The following is a 20,270-nucleotide window of genomic DNA, read 5'->3' on the forward strand; positions in this document are numbered from 1 at the left end:
GTGGGCATAGTGTGGGAGGCCTCCAAGGTTACACTGAGAGGAAGCTGCCTAGCCAAGGGCATTGGAATCCTATGTGAAATCCGATCCACCTTCACTCGCATGCAAACAGAAATCAAAAATTTAGGAAATGCTGTAGCTACAATGCATTCTACTGACATAGCTCGGCGTCTAAGGAAAGCATTGACAGACTATCAGGGGACGGTGGAGCAGGAGGTCTTATTCAGGGCTATATACCCATGGGCGCAGGCTTACGGAGAGGGGAAGAGACCGGGCAGGGCACTGGCGAATACCATTTGCATGACACACTCAGACAACACCATATAGGAGATACGTGAGACATTGCATTGGACAGTATACTTAGGGCCACCCCTGACACACTTGAGACATTTGTCGCATATTATGAGTAACTATACTCCTCAACTAGGACAACATCCCCGGACACTGACAGCTATCTGGAGGATGTAGTAATGGCCTGGCTCAGCAACTCATAGAGGAAATTTCTTGCGGCCGAAATAGAGCAAGATGAGATACAGGAAGCCATAATGCAGTAACAGTCAGGCAAAGCCCTAGACCCTGATGGCATACCAGCCGATTTCTAAAAAAACCTACGTGGCCATACTTGTCCCATGGCTGAAAGAGGTCTATACTGAGGCTAAACAGGAAAGGACACTTCCCCCCTCTATGAGAGAGGCCCTGATCATCACATTACTAAAACCAAATAAAACAGCCTTCAGCTGTGGGTCCTACTGCCCACTATCACTCATCAACTGCGATGCAAACATTCTGGTGAAAGTACTAGCCAATCGATTAAGTCTATTAAGGACATTCCTGACCAGGCCTGACCAATCGGGGTCTTAGGAAACTAAAAAATTGGCCTAACTAGAAACATTGCAGCCATCTTGGAAACATATAATTAAATAGTTGCACTAAAACAGGGCAAACTAAGGAGGGTAAAAGTCACTCAGTGACGGGGCACAAGTCCGCAACCCTGAAGGCTAAGCTAACTCCTGTTTTCACTTAAAACAAGATAGGATTCACTACACCCTCCCCATTGCCGTAACAAGTATGACGCCATAGGATGATGCCATTTGAAGGCGAATGAATCCAAGCTAAAATGCCCTGGACTAAAAAGCTAAAATCATAAAAACTAGCTAAAAATTTAATTTTAAAAACATGTTAAAAAACAGCTAAAAACATACAAAGAGATATAACGTCGACCATCAAATCACAGCAGGCCAAAGTAGGGGCAATAAATGCAAACTTTGAATTTGGTAAGATAAATCAATCATCAAATCTATTTAACAGTAGTCATGATCTTGAAGAGCATCTTCAAAGCCATTGAATGAAAGGACCTCAGGAAAAAGGCCACATCGTCAGATGTTAGATCAATGACCGGATAGGCAGAGGGATCCACGGAGCAGTGGTGCGCAGCAGTCTCTAGTGCAGGTCCACCTGCTGGAGTAGCACTCTCCACAGAGCTAAAGAGAGCCAGATCGTTCACCAAGGGTGGCTCATAAGTGGCCTCATGAATCAGCCTTAGTCTCAAGGAGCACGAAGGTGAATGAACCCTCAGGGGGGACATTAGCAGTGCTTGGTCCACAGGAGCCACTGGCGGGACAGCGAGACACATTGTAGGCAAATGTTCGAAGAGGCACCACACATAATCAAAGACCGGCTGCACGCACAATAGGACTGGTTAGCATAACAATGACCAATCATGCTTTAATTCTTCCAGCAACAGAGCATTAAAGACCTGAACCATGCGTTCACGGCACAGTTGAGCTGGTGGCAGTGGTTCCATTGCTTCGCGTAGTTGGAAAGACACAACCACTGTGAATCAGAAGAAATAGCAGCAGTATTCCGCCCATTAATGCCACGGTTATAGGGAAGTCACCGAACACACTGGAAAAGAGTGAATGGATGGCTGATGGAATGACTCAGAAGACAGTCTAGAAGATGGACACTAATCCAGACCCAACAGCCTTAAAGAAATTTCTTGAAGGAGGTAATTTGAAATAACATGACTCTGGATTGTTTGCGTCATGCCCAGAAAAATATTTGAATTGATCAAAATAATGTTTTGGGCTCTCCACAGGTGGGCATATTCATCTCTTTCATTTTTGCTAACCCCAGACAGGATGTCTGCTGACATCAAAAAGATAATTTGCACAGGAATAAGGCACTCTCTAAATAAAGCTCCCCTACCCTGTATTTGCCAATCTTGTGTTCCTCATACACTCTTTAAGTCAATAGTGTTCTTCCAGTATTCATAACCTTCAACTGCAAGACGGGAAACAAAGGAGTCTGAATAAATCAGTTTTCTGTAAGTTAGCAAAATTTTCCTATTTCTTGAAGGAGGTAATTTGAAATAACATGACTCTGGATTTTTTGCGTCATGCCCAGAAAAATAATTGAATTGATCAAAATAATGTTTTGGGCTCTCCACAGGTGGAGTTGAACAGTGTTCCCACTGTGTGTGATTAAATACTGGTCTATATCTAGTGGCACGGTGCAGGTAGTAATGACCCCAGTTGTTATAGCAGAACATTTCCCCATAATTCTTTGTATTTGTGTATACATCATCATTTTCAAATACTGAATAGTCCTTCATTTCAATTAACATAGAATCAACTTGTCGCGTGGGCTCTCATTATCCTAAATGAGACAACTGGATTTCTAGGTAGCAGGGTCGTTCCTGGTGTGGGGGACTGAGTCTTACCCACTTGGAAGGACCTCTGTCACCTTCAATCTGGTTTTGTTCCGGCTAACTAGCAGTGCCTCATCTCTCCCAAGAGGAAGGGATGATTGGGCAGCCGAGCGCATGACATCTATAGAACTTCTCAGGGAAGTCGTGGTCACTCAGGTCCCAACCAGCTCTCTCATTTACGGTGTGATCTCATATATAAATGACAAAGGCAGTTTAAGTTTTATATATTGTTTTTAATAAAACAACTGCATTTTAGATATTAAGGCGTGAGCCGCAATAACCAGAACCATACAACACAGTAAGATTGAAATAGTCACGATGAGAGTGAAACATAAAAACAACGATATCATGGTATTAATAGATTCTATTCTCTCTCAGTAAGTTATATTTCGAGCACAGCGTGTTAAGCTATTAACTTGCCTTTCAGATTCCCCGGGAAGACATCAACCCTCATACCTGAGCAAAGGCCTGTGATCTGGTTCAGCATCTGCAACAGGGCAGTCAGCGTCTAGTTGTGGTTCCCTGGTCAGAATCTCCCTCTTGCGTGTATTAGGACAAGGAAGTGTTTTTATAACTAACATGTCAGTGTGATCACAAAATGTCCCTACGCAAGAATGTATCCAAAGACTAAACTCCTACCACGTCTATCGGCAATGTACCAGACTGTATCCTTGACTAGAGCCCAGAGTGAACAAGAATGTGTTATTGAGAACTCCAGCGCTGAAGTAGGCTAAACAGTGTGATATCAAAAATAAAACAAGACCGTAGAACTGGCTATTTGAAAAATAACAGTACGAAGCTGAATAAAATGCATTTAGAGCAAAGTGCACAAAGGCTCAATGCTGCAAGCAAAGGAATAAAATACACCCAGGGCAAAGTGCACAAAGGCCTAACGCCTGAAGCAAACGCGCAAAGGATACATATACCTGACCACACTACACCCTCCCCTTGTCGGTAGTAAGTGGTTCTAATCAAACACTAATAATATGCCCCAGATATAAAAATACACATAATATATATTTCGACAAGTCCAGAGGACAGCAAAGCACAGATCCATATTTTAATTTTCTAAGGATGTGACGGTAAAGCCGAATCAATATAATGTCAATTTAAAAGAAAACCCAATTTCAAAAGGAAGCCACGGAAAGCAAGATATCCTCCACTTCGGCAGTTGTCAACATCGGAAAATCCACGCCAAATACTATCATGGAGCAGGTGTGTTCCGAAGCCCCAGAACCATCCAAGGCGGCATCCCGTGTAGGGCCAATGAACGAGACAATACCATCTTCCTCCAGGAAGGGAATCTCGTAAACTGCCTCACGAAGCAAACACAACAGCAGTGCACATGTCTGGGAATGAGCCCTAATCGGGAACACCAACAGATTAGCATCAACCACTGGGGGGCGCTGCAGTGAGAGACAGAGAGCCATCGCATGTTCAAACGAGTACCAGAGGCACCAAAACACGGGTTGCACACAATCCAAAACTGGTCGGAATGACAGAGACCAGTCACACTCCAAATGTCCCAGCAGTGTTGCTCCAAAATGCTGCATCATGTGCTCACGACACAGCTGCGCTGATGGGAGCGCCCAAATTGGATCTTGTCGCGGCGGGACAGCCATTGCGGAAGAACAACAGCAACAGCAAAACACCAGCCAATAAAGCCAAAGTGATCGGAAATCCCCCAAAGATGCTTCCGAAAATAGAATGTATAGCCGAAGGTATCAAACCAAATATAGAAGAGAAGGCATGAGCAAACCCAACACCAACGGCTTTGAAAAAATGTGCAATTCCAGCAGTGCTGGACGCATTAAATATACATCTCACGAGTTCACCAAAGTGGCTCGGAAAGTTAGTATTTAAAAGGGACTGTATTTCTGCTGATGACCTCGCCACCTGAAGTGCGTAGGTCTTGCGTGCAGATGTAAGGGCCACATGCTTTTGAAACAATAGAGCCTTTAGTCGACTCAACTTGTCGAAATTCACCTTGGAAGTAGCAATGTGAGGCCAGATGTCTGCTACCTCCCTAAATTGAGTGGGGGGAAACAACACATTTCCGCAGCACGTAACGGCCTTGGTGACAACGACCACGTAAACTATTCCGGCACGCTTGCCACAACAGGCTTCACTGTTAAGAAGGACGTAGCTGCCGTTTGAAAGCACCTGGAATGTGTTATTAATCACGGGGACTGGAACTCCCTTTAGATAGCAAGCTAAATTCGCGACCAAGGCATTACACGCCCCATGCAAGGACAGCTGCTTACAAACCATCGAATGGCTGACAGAAGTTTCACATTCGCTACCGCTAAGAAAAACCTCCCTCATACCATTAAGACATCTGTATAAAAAGGGAAGCTCCCACACCTCATGTATGTAACTGTCTCCCAATTTTTCATATCTGCCCACCGGAATATGCTTCAAACAAGAAGTGAATTGCAGAGTAGAAATAGCCAAATTTATAACCCCGTGTATTAACCATTCAGTCGACGGAATCTCAGCCACAGTAAAAGGCAACTTTTCAAATTTTTCAATATTTAACATGACATATGTCACCTCCTTTTTAACCATCAGCTGCTGCTGACGTGTCAAATTAAAGGAAAAAAATATCTCCCTGGCTCTGATGTGCTGCCATGGAACGCGACCCGCCTTCAATGTCTGTAGAGTCCAACCCAACTGCATAATGGACCGCGTTTGACTCTGCCCATGATATAAAGAAGACATATCCGATCTAATAATGTCTATAGCAGAGGAAACAATATTGTCATCATATATACACGGTCGGACAGGGTATGCATCCCATTATCCACAACAGACAATGCTTGTTTCAAATTTTCCTGATCTATCTGCCTCAACCGGGCCGCTGCCTCCTGCTGTGAGAGTTTCCATATCTCATTGTATACTTCATACAAAAAACGTTTCTTCCGGGGCACTCTTGGACCTGACAAAAAATCTTGCAAGTCAGTATAATTAGACAGTAAAGTGAGATGTGTCTTAACTGCATCTAGCGTGGATGACTTTAACCATTGTTGACAAAGTTTCCCCACACTATATGTAGTAATGATATCAGCATGCTCTGGTGATATGTAGCAAGGGTCCACCCTACTGGTCCGGAAACCTCCTGAAGAAGTGACAAAACGTTGATGACACCCATTAGTGTCTATGGGCCACAATAACCACCCGCCCGGACGTGTCAATGAAGTGTTAAGCGTACCATTCTGGACCCAGTCTATAAGCTCACTAAATGTGGCATTTATATAATGTTGCCAATCTTTTAATTTGGAAGGGACAGGTATGCCAGGCATATTTAACTCCCTAATCGTCGCTAAGCCTAAACAGCTAGTCTGTTGTACAGTGTCATTTAAGAAAATCATCTGGACAGTATTAATACATGCCCTAAACAATGTGTCCCTACCCCGCATTTGCCAATCTTTTGTTCCCCAAACACTTTTCAAATCAATAGTTTTGGACCAATATTCATACCCCTCAACCGATAGCTTGGATACAAACAAATTTGAATACAGTAATTTAGTATAGTCAACAACATCTGCTTATTAACATGCGGAGTAACTCTAAAATAATATGACTTAGCATTTTGTTGATGATGCCCAGAAAAATATGCAAATTTTTCAGAATAAGTTTTAGAACTCCCCTATGGATTTGAACTTGGTACTCACTTTCCTTATACTCAAATATTGATTTAGGGCTACTTGCTTTATGAATAAAATGGTATCCATAATAATTGTAACAAAACATGTCACCATAATTATCTCTAAACTGGTAAGCATCTTCATTTTCATAGACAGTATAATACTGCAATTCTGTCAACATAGAATCAAGTGTCTTCACATCCCAATCATCAGATACAATGCCTGGTATAACGATATCATTCATTGATAATTTCAGAACATACAGCATTTGTATTATTTCAGTGGGACCATATATATCAAACAATACTTTATCCCACACAATTCCATCCGGAATAGGTACAGCAGAAATGTTCACAAAGGATAAGTCTCTTCGAACCATATGTGATGAAAAATGCGGTTTCAACACCTTATCCACCTGTTCAATCTCCGATCGCTCAGGAAGAAAATGACCATGTATCACCAGAAAAAAGGTGACAACAAACCCCAGCCATAGGAAAAAAGCCATCACAGTCATGACAAGCCACAGATAGTTCCAAGGAAAAACAAAATATTTATGCTTGAGCCAACACATCAGCTTACGTGGACCCAGGGCTGGTGTCGAAGAGGATGAAGAGTCTGACACGGTATCATCATTGTTATTAAAGCAGCCGGAGGCAGTTCTCGCAAAAGGTGCAACCGTAAACAAAGGAGCAGAGTGTGGCTCACGCCGTGGTACGCTGTAGACAACACCTTCAGCAACATCAGTAGTCACAGCAACTTGATCAAAAGATTCCAAATTATTTGCCGTTAGTGGAACAATCGCAAAATCATCTTCCACCCTCCCCAAGCTCGGAGAGGAAACAGTGTTGGTGCAAATCACCTGCAGCGGAACATCTTCCCCAGTAGTGAGAGGAATTCGGGAACTACTGGGCGTTCCTCTTGGTCTGCTGTGCAGAATCGGCCACATGTTGTAACTTGACATTGTCGATTGATACAAAGCGATTTTCTTTGGCCCCTTGCAACGGCGGTAAAATCACTGTTCTTGTGCCGTGTATCCCCAGTACAAGGACTGGTGCTCGCTATGAAGGGCCAAATTGTTTTTTCACTGCTACCTTTTCACGCACAAGATCCCAAACTCTGGGAATCCAACCAGTAGACGTTACTGGCTCATCCTTAATTCCTGTGGAGGCAGCACTGGCAAGAGAGTTATCTTCACGGAATTGTTGTAAATCCTGCAAAACAGTGACACGATCATTTATGTCAAAGGGCGTATCTGCTGCCTCCACACCAGGACCATCTAGATCAGGAACATACATTTGTGTTCCAAACAGGCACTCATATGAAGTACGACCCCCCCCAGGGACCTTCTAGGCAAGTTATTCAGTTCTCTCTGTACTCCATAGAGGTGGGCTAGCCAGCTACGACCCGTACCTATAACTCTGGCCGTTAAGGATTGCTTTAAATCGCGATTTAATCGCTCCACAACCGAATTTCCCTCGGGATGATATGGAGACGAGAACTGGAGTTGGACCCCCAATGAAGCCATTTAGAGGCAAACGCAGGGCCCTAGTCCGAATGAAAAGCCGCAACTGCATATGTATCGACAAAGATGCACAAATCTTTAATAACAGTCTGAGTGTCAGCCGAGCGCTGTGGCCAGACCCACATAAATCTGGAGCACGAATCTACAGCTACTAATATATATTTGTATGCACTGTCTGGTGTCAGCGGACCACAAGGATCCAAGTACACACACTGTAATGGTTTATTCGATATTAGAAGGGGCATCTGCTGCGGGCGTCTAACTGTGGAAACTTTAATTTGTTGACAGATTTTATCGATTTCATGAGATGTAATTTTCATATTGTGTGTTTTAACCTTTTTCTTACTACAGGTCTCCTTCCCAGCTGTTTCCTTCCTAATCCCCTCTTCCCCTCTTGAACTCTCTTAGCCTCTGTGATTTATCTATCAGAGCCTTGGAGCTGTTCAGTGGTGGACGTGTTGGGAACGTGCGCAGACCCCGAGGATCTGGTGACTCTGACAAACAGCATAGAAGTTGCCATTTTGTCAAATACACCGTTATGCATTGCTAGTAATTAAGCCGTGTAACACAGCCCTTGGGTTCGTGTGTCACCTTCAAAAACACAGGACATACACAGTTTTACATGTCAACTGTCTTGTTCTTCCTTCCTCCGACCAGCCTTAGTCAGACCACTGATTATGTAACTTGTGAAATTGCTGGATCCTGATTGACCCTGCATCCTGTCAGCCTGACTGGCACCTGTCTGTGCGTTACCCTAAAGATTCCTTGTGGCTACATATGTACTACACTTGCTTTACCAAACCTCTCATTCCTCAGAGGGTATTTTGATATGTGCTTCATCAATGCATACCCAAATACATTGTATAGCATCATCTGCCTTTTAACTGTACCATATTTGTTAAATTGTCTTTGAATACCAAAATCATGGCCCATCCCTAGTCTGGGTCTCATGTATGCATGAACGACAAAGTGGGACAGTGTCCCAGGGCCGTATGCAGGGATTGGGTACGGTGCCTCCAGCAGAACCAGCTACCCCTGATAATGTCCATGAAAAGTCCATACATGTTAGGACCCTGACAGTTCACACGCTGAATCACATTGCTCACAAAATATTGATGGGCCGTGCATGGTGAAAAGCTGCGAGAATAATCATCACAGAGGCTATTATGTTCCCAGATGCAGTGGGAATTTTAAAGGCCAACCTGTGTACAAATGTTGTCATGACACCTGCCGGAACATGACACCTGAGACATTATCCCACTCAGCACACCAAGGTTGCCCTGTTGACAGTCTCATTACACGTCTTCAGTGACAGGGTGGGACCATCCCCATGTAGGTTCTCATGTCCTCATTGACTTTACTCACATTGATCTCTAAAGGATACTCAGTAGATACAGGAATAGCTGCCACTGACTCATGATGAGACCTGGACGTAACTGTAACAACATACACCCTTAAAAATATACAGGATCAACATTGGACCACACACATGAACAAGACACCTCTGTGCAATTGATCACTGGAAAAATGTGGACACGTGCTGCCTCGTCTGCTGGTCCACCACAGCCACTGGAGAGTTGTGGCTCAGTTATATGACCTCAACTGTGGCGTCATATTACATTTGTGGTTCACCTTTGGCTGTCTGGGCCAATTACATGGTACCCACTTCGTCTATGCATGTGCCTGACTCGCTATGGGATTCACCAACAAGTGCCTAAGAAGCAGTTACCAAAAACCTAGGACATGGGATGGCCAAATTGTGGACCATTGACATGAACAAGCGTCTGCCATCTATCTGGTGCATGCTTTGTCATTTGTGGTGTCTACGTTACCCAAAATCTTGGAAGTGCACACAACGGCTGTTGCTACATGTATGACAAACACATGTCCTCTCTCATTTCCACAATGACTTGCATCTAAGGTTTGGACACATTGACTTCACATTCATACAAGCATATTTGCAATAATGCATCTTGTGATGCACACACACTGTTTCGACTAATACATTAGTAGCCACTGCACACACATTGAGCCATAGGCATTGAGGTATTGTACTCATGTTCGTCACCTTGCTATCCTCTCCTGATGCCAAACATGCCCAAATTGTGCAATACATATATGTAGGCCACACATATGGCCATCTAGTGCGTCAGCCAAGCGTCAAAATCCTGTTAATGAAGTAGCGGGTCATGGTCCGCTGCAGTATGATGTCTCACACGTGAACAAACACCATCAACACCAAAGTGGGTGCAATCAGCCTATCTCAGTTGTGTCCCAAATGTAACATAACATTAAAATGGAAAAAATCCCCAAAACCAGTTCATGCTCTGAAATTTAGACGTTTTTATCGTTATGCATCATATTTTTTCACGCATACAGATTGTGCGTCATATTTTTCGACGCACAGGAGTGAAAATTAGGCTGCATCCAAATAATTGTAAAGACTATTTACTATTAGTTGGATGCGGCCTAATTTTCTCTCCTGTGCGTCGAAAAATATGACGCACAATCTGTATGCGTGAAAAAATATGATGCATAACGATAAAAACGGCAGCCATTTTATGCAGGAAGTGATGTAATAGGATATTCTGTTTACAGAATATGTACAGTGGGTGTACTTTCACTTTCACTTTGCAGTCTGTGAATCTTCTAGACTGTGTGGCTGTGTTCAGAGTGTTGTCCAGTGATTTTGTGCTTTTGTGTCCTGTGTGCTATTTTACTTGTTACTTTGTGAAATAAATATTGTTGTTGTATACTGTCTCAGTGTGTTTTGTTTACAATTGTCTGGTATTGTATTTGTTGTTTGTGGGAGTCTGTTGTGGGTAGTGCTAGTTTGGGGATAGTTGGGCTCTTTTAGTTGTTAAGTTTACTTTTGTTTTGTACTTCTACTTTCCCCCTTTTCTCCTTTCTTCTTCTTTATCCCCTATTCCCCTTTTCGGTGCTGAGATGTTGGGTATGCCACATCTTGGCAGGATGGGTGAAGAGGAGCTTGGGGGGTTTATATGGCTGGTGTACCATTTCCTCCCACTCATAATCGAGGCAGGGGGCAGGGTGATAAAGGGGTACCACACTGAGGCGCGACGAATCCGGCGGGGAAAGGTGCTGCATCACTTGCAGCGCGTGTATGGGAGCCAGAGGAATGACCACTAGCTGAAGCACTGCTGGGCTGACCTCATCACCAGGGAGCAAGATCTGCTGGACCACCAGGGAATAGTGATTAGTGGCAGTGTTGGTGAGTACAAATCATGTAAATCTGCACAATTAAAAGCTCTGTAGTGACATCAGATGATTTGTACAATATCTGCCGGCTAAGTTGCTGACTGTGTGGAATGCTGCGGAAACATACAGGGTCATTGATGGACTATGTGAAGGACCACAATTGCTAGCTGTCAGGAAGCACGTGCTCTGCAAACTTACAGAATACTTTTGCTTAATGTAATTTGGTGCCGCCTTTGTGTCAGACAGCAACACAAAATAGGAGCCAGTCATGTCTATATAGGTCACATTTGCCAGTGAAGTATAGATTTACTAAAATATTGGCAACCTTTGTTGACACAATAGCTAGACTGACTTTAGAAACACTACATGATGCACAAAATGAGGGCTGGCTTCACGTCAATTGATGATAGCAATGTGGCCCAGACATCTGACTCATGTGTGTCTGGTGAGTGTGTAAGGAAAGCGTTTTTGGAAGTTCTATGAATGTTAGGGATTATTGTGGTCCTTCATCTTTTTGGATACATGTCAGATCTGGATTTGAAAACATCGGGAAAAGGTGTAAGGTGCCCTCAGCTAACATCTTACACTGGTATTTGGAGTTTGTTGTGCCACATTCGAATTAGGGATGGCAGTCCAAAGGTATGCACATGGGTTCATATCTCTATGTTTGGTGCAAATCACCATTGCTGGGCCACATCAAATGAAGAAACTGTAACAACATGAGGGCTTACAAAAGTCCCTGCCCCTCTGTACATTGTACCTATGTGTCATAAATGTGTCATGGCCACATGGGCTGTTTGACTGGTAATGCAGTCCTCAAGTAACCAGGCTTTGGATGTCTCTCTTGGATGCACATGATGAGACAATTACACACCATTATCATTTCTGCTCACTAATGAAGGAGAATGTTTGCCACCACATGATAGTTAGGGCCACTGCATGTGTGCAGATATGTGTGTAATTGTCACAGGAGACCCATGCTATGTACATATTAGCCATGATATATCAGATGCAGTATCATCATGTCTGAATGGCTTTCATTACTTATTCCATCTTACACATTGTTTTTGTCTTTGGAATTATTGATCAGTGCACAGATTTTGAGCACATTTCTTCCTTCCATGCCTTACAGGTGGACCGGCACCCTACACTGTGGGAGAGGTGGCTACATTTGAGGACCCCGACCACTCCAGTAAGTGTTGATATGTCTGTTATGTGTTGTGTTTGCTGGTGATGTGTGATGGACTCCTGTGTGTTGAACACATAGCAAGGTGTGATGAGCTGGCCAATCATTTGTCTGGTTTCATGAGTGGGATTTCAGTTTCTCACCATTTTTGAGTTGGCCAATGCTTATCCTATTGTATTATCTAGGGATTGTAGGTCATTCCTGTAGGCCCGCAGTGAGAACTGAGGTGAGTCATGTGGATAACACTTGTATCAACAAGAGTCACACTGGAACTCATCTCAGATTTAGTCTGCCTGTCAGACCCACATTGTCCGAGACTGGGACTTCTGCTTCCCTAGTCACCAAAGTACTTATTAAAATGTAGGAGGAACCTCCTAGCAGCATGTAGTTCCACATGTAGTGATACAAGTATGTGGCACTTGAGTGCAATGGCCTAGGTCTGCATGCAAATCATGATCATGGGTGTTCTTGCAACTCTGTGTCTGTTGTAAGTCATGCCTTATTGGAAGTATATGATGTGGACAAAGGTTTGCATTTCCTGACATGTGTGACACTAGGATTGGTCAAGGGTTTGCTGTCTCCTATTTGTTGATAGACCTTACCTGTGGTGTGTGTGTAGAGCCAAACACATGTCCAGCTTTCTATAGACTCCTGGGTGTCCATGTTGTTTGGAATTGTTCGTTGTTTCTCCACCCTCCCCACACTCAAACACAGGCATGGGTTTGTGAATAGGGTACCTAGGACTGATGCTACCAGTATGTTACAAAGACATGTGAATAAGTGAATGTTTGGTCGGAACCAAGTATACACACTCAGGTATGGCACGAGTACTATACTAACAAGTCCAATTACAACTTGCAGATCATGTGGGTTTAGCTTTCCATCCCGTACACTGACATCTGTAGCCCTGGCATTGGCGGAGGATGCGCAGCATGATTGTTAGCTGACAACTGGCAGAACTCAGATGCCAAATTAATGCCAGTTGTTACCCATCTTGTAGGGTTTGGATGTGCTATGTGTGATATGACCTTTGAAGGCTGCCCTGCCATGTACTTCCTCAGGGACATTCAATGATCTGTATGATGATATGAGCTGTTACAAGTACAGTAGATGTACTGTCTGATTTACTGCTTGTGCCATTTCACACAATGCAGTTCCTAATGTAAATTGTTTGCCTTTGTCTTCACAGCTGCGAACATGACACCCATCCAGGTCCGTGAGTTCCAGAGCCGGGCTATGAGGTACCAGCATATCCTGCTGGTAGAGTTGGGGTTCATACGGATGGCCCGAAGATACCGGAATGAACGGGCCTCCAGAGCATGGAGGGCTTTCCCACAGGGTGGCCCTACTATGCCCACCACAGCCACCACCAGCACAACCACCACTTCCACCCAGGTGGCACCACCCACAGCTGGGACTGTTGTCCCAATGTCTGCAGTTGCTCCAGGCCCCAGCAGTGGAACACCTTCAGGGCAGCCCACAGGCATTGACTCTACACGCCCACACACATCCTCCACCGGTACCCAGACTGCCCCAGCTGCTACAGTTGGCCCTGCACCTTTTCAGGCAGTGGTAAGAAAAATGGACCATATGCTATGGAAAAGTCACCTGCAGCGGGATGTTCGACATATGAACAGGCGTGTGCAGTCCATAAAGCGGACCCTCCGGAGGGCCAACCTCTAGACTTTTGATATGGACATGATTCCCTCCCCTCTCTCCTCTTTCCTTGTTCTTATACTTAGTGGGCTTAGGGGCTTAGTGTTAGGTTTGTATAGGCTGTTAGTTTAGTTAGTGTTAGTGGGTGGAGGGTGGGGGGTCCTGATTCTTTCTATTTTTACTTTTTAAGTGTGTGGGTGGGTGGGGGGCTATGTTGGGGTTCTTGTGTGTTTACAAAAAAAAATATATAAAAAAAATAAAAATATATATATATATTTGTTTGGGATAGTATAGTATGTGTTTAGGTTAGTATCAGTTGTCCTCCATGTGTCCCGTCTCATAAGGGGGGTGGAGTGATGTTTAGAACGTTTCGTTACATGTGATAAGTAAGTTTAGGTTAGGTTAATTAGGGACAGTTGTGGGTAATGCGTAGTTAGGGTAGGTAAGACTTTTCCCCAAGTTTCTTCTTCTGTGCTTACTGTTTAATAAATATATAGTGAACCCTTTACAGTATGTGTTAAATGCTTGTTGATCAGGGCCTTGGCATTAGTGTACATTAATTTTGTTCTATTACATTTGTGTCCTATGCTACAAACAAATCCCAACTGAGCTGTAAGATTGGCAGCTACCCCACAGCTACCTTGCAATGATTCCACCATTCATTGCAACCACCAATCACAGTTAATATGGATCCCATAGTGTTATTGTCAATAAGTATGTTTTCAAAGTCACAAACAGTGCTTCCAGATTTGGTATTGGGGGAACTGTTTTAGGTGCGACTGCAGTGTGATGTTCAAGGACACCATTATAAGGTGAGTTGTCGTAAGCACTCTTGTAGTATCGTCTTCATGACTCACAGACATAATTTGTGACACTGTTCAGCATGATTACTTATTTGGATGTAAACTCAGACACCTTCATTCATGCAGTTTTTGGAGTGTTTGCTTAGATTTGTGTGCACTGGTATATGTGTTAGTATTGCATGGTGACAACATATTGCTGCCACTATTTGATGACTTAGATATCCCTTGAGGAAGCATTATTCTGTCCAACACAGCATGATGGTGTATGGTTTCTCACTTCATCAGATATTACCCTCAGGAAGGGCAGATTATGATGCAATCCTGGCTAGTGTGCAAATTTATTTGACTACATCATTTCAGGCCAGTTGTATTGTCAAGCTATGTAATTTGACAGGAGTCACATTTCAGTTATCTACTGCACAGTTGATGTGTCACATTACACAGAGACAAAGTTGTTGTGTAAGTGCTATTTATTGAAAAGTGCTGTAGTGCTATATGTACATTGTCCATGATTGTGAGTCCATTATAGTGACACCTTCCATTGTGATCCTACACAAGTGGTAAAGGAAAATGCTTTTGACATGCTGGGGTGATGTGTCAGACAGTGCAGAGGGACAGGATTTGCCAATGAGTAAGTGAGAGACAATCACTGGGCAGGATGACAAGATTACCAGTGGTTTGCAGAACAGTCATTGAGTACAGTTGTTGTAAGACTGGCATGTTACAAAGCGCTGGACCTTAGTAATAGTTGGCCATGTGGCAGGGACTAGTGCTACTGGGTACTTTTCGGTGTGAAGGTGATCTGTTCCATGTCTTCTTCTTCTGATGTGTGTGTGGCCTCCTCTGTCCTTGGTGGTGGTGGTTGTGAAGTGGCAACACACACCTCAGTGTTAGAAGACGTGGAGTCAGACATCCCGGTCACTGCTACCTGTGAGGTTCTTAGGGGCAGTACTGCTGAAAGGAGGATCTGCTGATTCTTAAGCATAGCAGCCACATCACGATGGTAGGCAGCCAGGTCGGCCCTGAGGGGGTCATGATTGCATTTGTGCATGCAGTGGAAGGTTTGGGGTTCAAGGTGTTGTGGCAACTCCCTTACTGCAGTGGTGAATTCCTCGACAGTTTCTTGTAGTCCTTGCAGGATGGATGTTAGGGCTTGCATAGCTGCTGCCTGATCTGCAGATGACATCATGCACAAACGCATCCCCTCTAGGCTGGCTGCCATAGTTTGCATCCCCACCCGCACCTCCTTGACCAGCTCCCGCTGTACTCCAACTCCAGTTCTCTCAAAGCTGGTGCCTGTGTCGTCTGAGTCCTCAGCTGTATTAGAGCTGGCAGGTCTTACAATTGGGGTGGTGGGTGGATCCTCTGCGCTGGCTGCTTGTTCTGTGCTCCTCCTTGTGACTGAAGGTGGGGTCTGGAGGGTTCCAAGGACATCTTGGATGGTCTCCTGGGGAATGTTTGTCAGCTCGTCATCCATGTCATCAGGGTATTCCGGGACAGGCATATCTGCAGGAGATCCATTGTCCTCTGAAATTAAATGGGGTACAATTAGTGTGTGTGTTGTGGCATTTGTGATGTGACATACCTGCCTTGTAATGATTTCACATTGTGATCTTGTTTCCTGTTCATTGCTCCAGTCTTTCAGATGGGCATTCTCCCAGGCCTATGGCCCACCTGCATGTCACATGTTGTGATGCTATTAATTGTGTTTGACCAATGACTTTGTGCTTCACCGTTGCGCATATTAGTTGCTCAATGTTCAACAGTAGCACATTACATGTTGTATTCAGTTTAGCTGCCTATTGGCTTTAACATGGAGTTAGCCATAACATTCTGTATTCAGGTCAGTTGCCTATTGGCTTTAACATGGAAGTAGCCATTACATTTTGTATTCAGTTTAGCTGCCTATTGGCTTTGACATGGCATTAGACATTACATTCCGTATTCAGTTTAGCTGCCTATTGGCTTTGACATGACATTAGCCATTACATTCTGTATTCAGTTTAGCTGTCTATTGGCTTTGACATGACATTAGACATTACATTTGATATTTAGGTTAGCTGCCTATTGGCTTTAACGTGGGGTTAGACATTGCAGTTGAGACATTGCAGATGAGATGTGGTTTACCAAGCTGTGTTTTTCCACAAGATGGACCAAGCTGTTTTCTTCACACCAGACCTTAGCTGATAAGAGCACGTAGATTTTGTGTTTACCTCGCAATCCAGTCTGAGGAGCTCGGGAGAATTGGCCACTCTCCAGGTTTCTTCGGTTTTCACACTGAGTTTGCTTTTAAGGATGACTCTGGGCTGCAGCAGGGGTAGATTGAATGTGCTTGACTTCAGACAGGAACGTAGACGTCAGTTGCCTGTCTCCCGTTTGGGTAGAAAATCTCTTTCTCGCAGTTGACAGGAGTCATCAACTTGCAGACCCCAGAAAGATGAAGCTGAATATAGGCCCTATAGCCTTGCCCATACGGTGATGAATTTTGACTTTTATGCTTTGCTTTGAAGTTATGATATAATATAATCACATCTATTTGCTGTGTACATTGCAACTGAGAAGTACTTTGATATCTTTTGCTTTCATTGCTGCGACTACTTTTGAACGTGTGCTTCCAATCTACTAATTTCGTCTCTCAGGAACCTTGCGGTGAAGAAATAATAACAATAAATGTCTTCTTTAAACTCAGAAGTGCATTCCAGAGAGGTTCTGTAAGCTCGGTTATGAGATAAGAGGGAAAGCAGAACACATGTATAGTATTAAGTTATTGGACTTGTCAGCATCATCTCCTCTAGTGTTGTTTTAGGCCAAATAGTGAATGGCCACCTTCTTGTCCTACTCAGGCCTCCGTCTACATCCATTCTCATGGTGAGACCTTTCACTGGCTGTGGGTGCGCTGATGGCACTGGCACCACACTTAACAATCTGGACCTGCCCCAGTCTCTGATCTTTCACATCCACTTATATGTAGTTGACATGTAGCGTATTCTATGCATAGCATTGTTATGGCACAATATGGATGTTGGCATTGGTAATGTGTACAGCTGATGTTAGGGAATGTGTGGAACATTGGATTGCCCTGATAGTCGTAGCAATGTCCTATTTCCTCCTCTGACTGTGCAGGTGTATGTCATTGACCAGTTACATGTGTCCTCCCCCTCCATGCTGTTGTCTGAGCAGTATGACATTTGGGATGTTGCATTGTGAGCCAGGCACAGGATGGACCCTGACATATGCAGCATGGGTGTGACCTTAGTGCTGTGTAGCTCCTAATGTGGATGACATTGGCTGATGTTTGCAACAACTATGGGCATTCACATTTGACAGGACTGGAGCCTTGGTCTTCTTTCAGGGGATTATTGAAGTTGTCATCCTCAACCCTCTAATTTATGTGTGTATGATCCATGGGGATATTACTGCCATTGGCTACTTGAGCTGCACACAGAGCGGAGGTGGTAGTGGCAACTCTTGTCACTGTTACATTCCAGTTGTCGGTATGACTAGAGGTTGTTAATTGGGCCCTAGTTATTGTAGGGGGTATAGTGGCTGACGTGTGCCAGGATGTCAGTTTGACGTTGTGCCCTTCCCTCCTGGCGTGGCTTTACCTTTGCTCCATCACTTGCATGGCAGCATGCCCCCATGGAACTGTTGTTGGTGTTGTGTTATGGTGTGCCCCAGCTTTTCTCTGTGCAGGCCATGCCCCCATGCCATACTCCTTTACCCATGCCACTCCATGTATATGATGACTTCCATGCATTTTGTGGTCCGTATCCCCCCCTGCTTACAGTTGACATTGGTGCATTATAATTCCCCATGCAACTTACCGTGCATGTGTGTTGTCTCCTGGTAGTCTGCGCTGTCCTGTCCTTGAATCCCTGTGACGATCTCCTCAGGGATGACGGCTGTGACCATCTCCTCCATGTGGTCCAGGAGGAGATGGTCACAGCCGTCATCCCTGAGGAGATCGTCACAGGGATTCAAGGTTGTATTCCCACCTCCAGTCTGCAGTGCTGCCTTCCTGTTCCTGGCCTTCTTTTCCTTGGCCCTGCGTTTGCAGTCATGCCAGCGTTTCTTGCACTCAATGACTGTTCTGCGTACTTCTGCCACACTGTTAATCTTGTCAACAATTTGTTGCCATATTGCCTCTCTCCTACTGATTGGCAACTTTGAGGTGACAAACAGTTGGTGCTGGTGTTCCGTCACCTCTTTAACCAGAATTTCCTGCTCCTCTGCACTGAAGCGACACTTTATTTTCTTCTTCAAACTGTCCTGGTTCTTGTGTGGGTCCTCCTGACTGGTTCCTGGTCTGTTGTCATCTTCCTGGGGTCTCTACAGGCATCTGGGATCCATTTTGGCTCTCTTCTGCTGAAATGTCTGTGTTCGGGGGAAATTTTGACGGTATTGCATCAAAAAACGCAGCATATCCGGTGTGCAGTGTCGTAAATTGACCCACAGTCATTTCCGCTGCGTTAATGTCATTTTGCTTTACGACTTGATGCTGCGGTGTGCGTAAACATTTTTTATTTACACCTGTGGTTTGCGCCGCCGTGCGTCAAAGTATAAATTTGACGCCCGCACGGCACACCGAAATGGCATTAGCCGGCAGTAATATTTTTGACGCAAAACTGCGCCTGCGCAGTTTTGTGTCAAAAGGTATAAATATGGCCCATAATATTTTAATACATCAGTGAAACAATTATTTTAAATCACAATGTTAATAAACATTGATATATATTATTTAAAAAAACAAAGACCAACCCAAAAAACTGAAAACATCATATCAAGTAACTACAACACATAATCCAAACAATTGCACATAATAATCACATAACCATAACATAAAAATAGATTATCACATTTCCCACCCAAAATGAAAGGGAGAAATAAAACTTACTGTTGTGTAGCTGCAGATCTTTTTCCATCGCCACATAACAAAAAATAGTAATCCAACAAAAAGAAAGTAAATAAATCCAAAAGGCCCACAACAAATATGCAAAAATATGAGGAATCCAGTTGAAATCTCTCAAAGCAATCCAAAGTCTTTAGGTTCCGAAAAAAAAAGAAAAAGTGTTTTGATAAAAAACGCTGTAGGAAACCTGAAAAAAGGAAATCAAAGCAAAAACCATTGGTTTATAATAAACCAAAACTGACTTCCTTAAAAAAATGTAAACTCCAAATGCCCATAGAAAGCATTAGTAGAAAAACCTGTAAAATAAATGTGAAAAACTCACTCGCACAACACATTATTGTCATATTGAGTAAGTGTTGGTATGTTGAGTAATTGTTAGTTAACATTCCCACAGCGTATTTTAGCATGTGGAGTTTTGTGATGTAAGAAGTACTGTGATGTCATGTAAACATTCCATTACAGTTGGTGAAACTGTCAGAGTGAGAGACGATCAGTGTCTGGTCTGTCGGACACATGTTTCATGTCTCCGAATAAAGACAAACTTCAACATTCATTGAGGACTCCAGTGGTTGTTTATGGAAGAGATTCTTTGGCGATGAGGATAGGATTTCAATCCTTGTG

General features: G+C 43.8%; 1 protein-coding gene across 1 annotated transcript in view; it reads right to left on the reverse strand.

Annotated features, from left to right (window-relative positions):
• Nucleotides 1-2,972: 2,972 nt before the first annotated feature.
• LOC138284278 (uncharacterized) overlaps nucleotides 2,973-20,270 on the reverse strand; it is a 40,101-nt gene continuing 22,803 nt past the window's right edge. Inside the window, exon 2 of the mRNA XM_069222864.1 lies at nucleotides 2,973-7,565. Within this exon, the coding sequence (XP_069078965.1) occupies nucleotides 6,242-7,315 (1,074 nt within the window). The 5' untranslated portion in view covers nucleotides 7,316-7,565 and the 3' untranslated portion in view covers nucleotides 2,973-6,241. The remainder of the gene's footprint in view (nucleotides 7,566-20,270) is intronic.

This window comes from Pleurodeles waltl, chromosome 3_1 (assembly GCF_031143425.1).
Source record: "Pleurodeles waltl isolate 20211129_DDA chromosome 3_1, aPleWal1.hap1.20221129, whole genome shotgun sequence".
NCBI classification, from domain to species: domain Eukaryota; kingdom Metazoa; phylum Chordata; class Amphibia; order Caudata; family Salamandridae; genus Pleurodeles; species Pleurodeles waltl.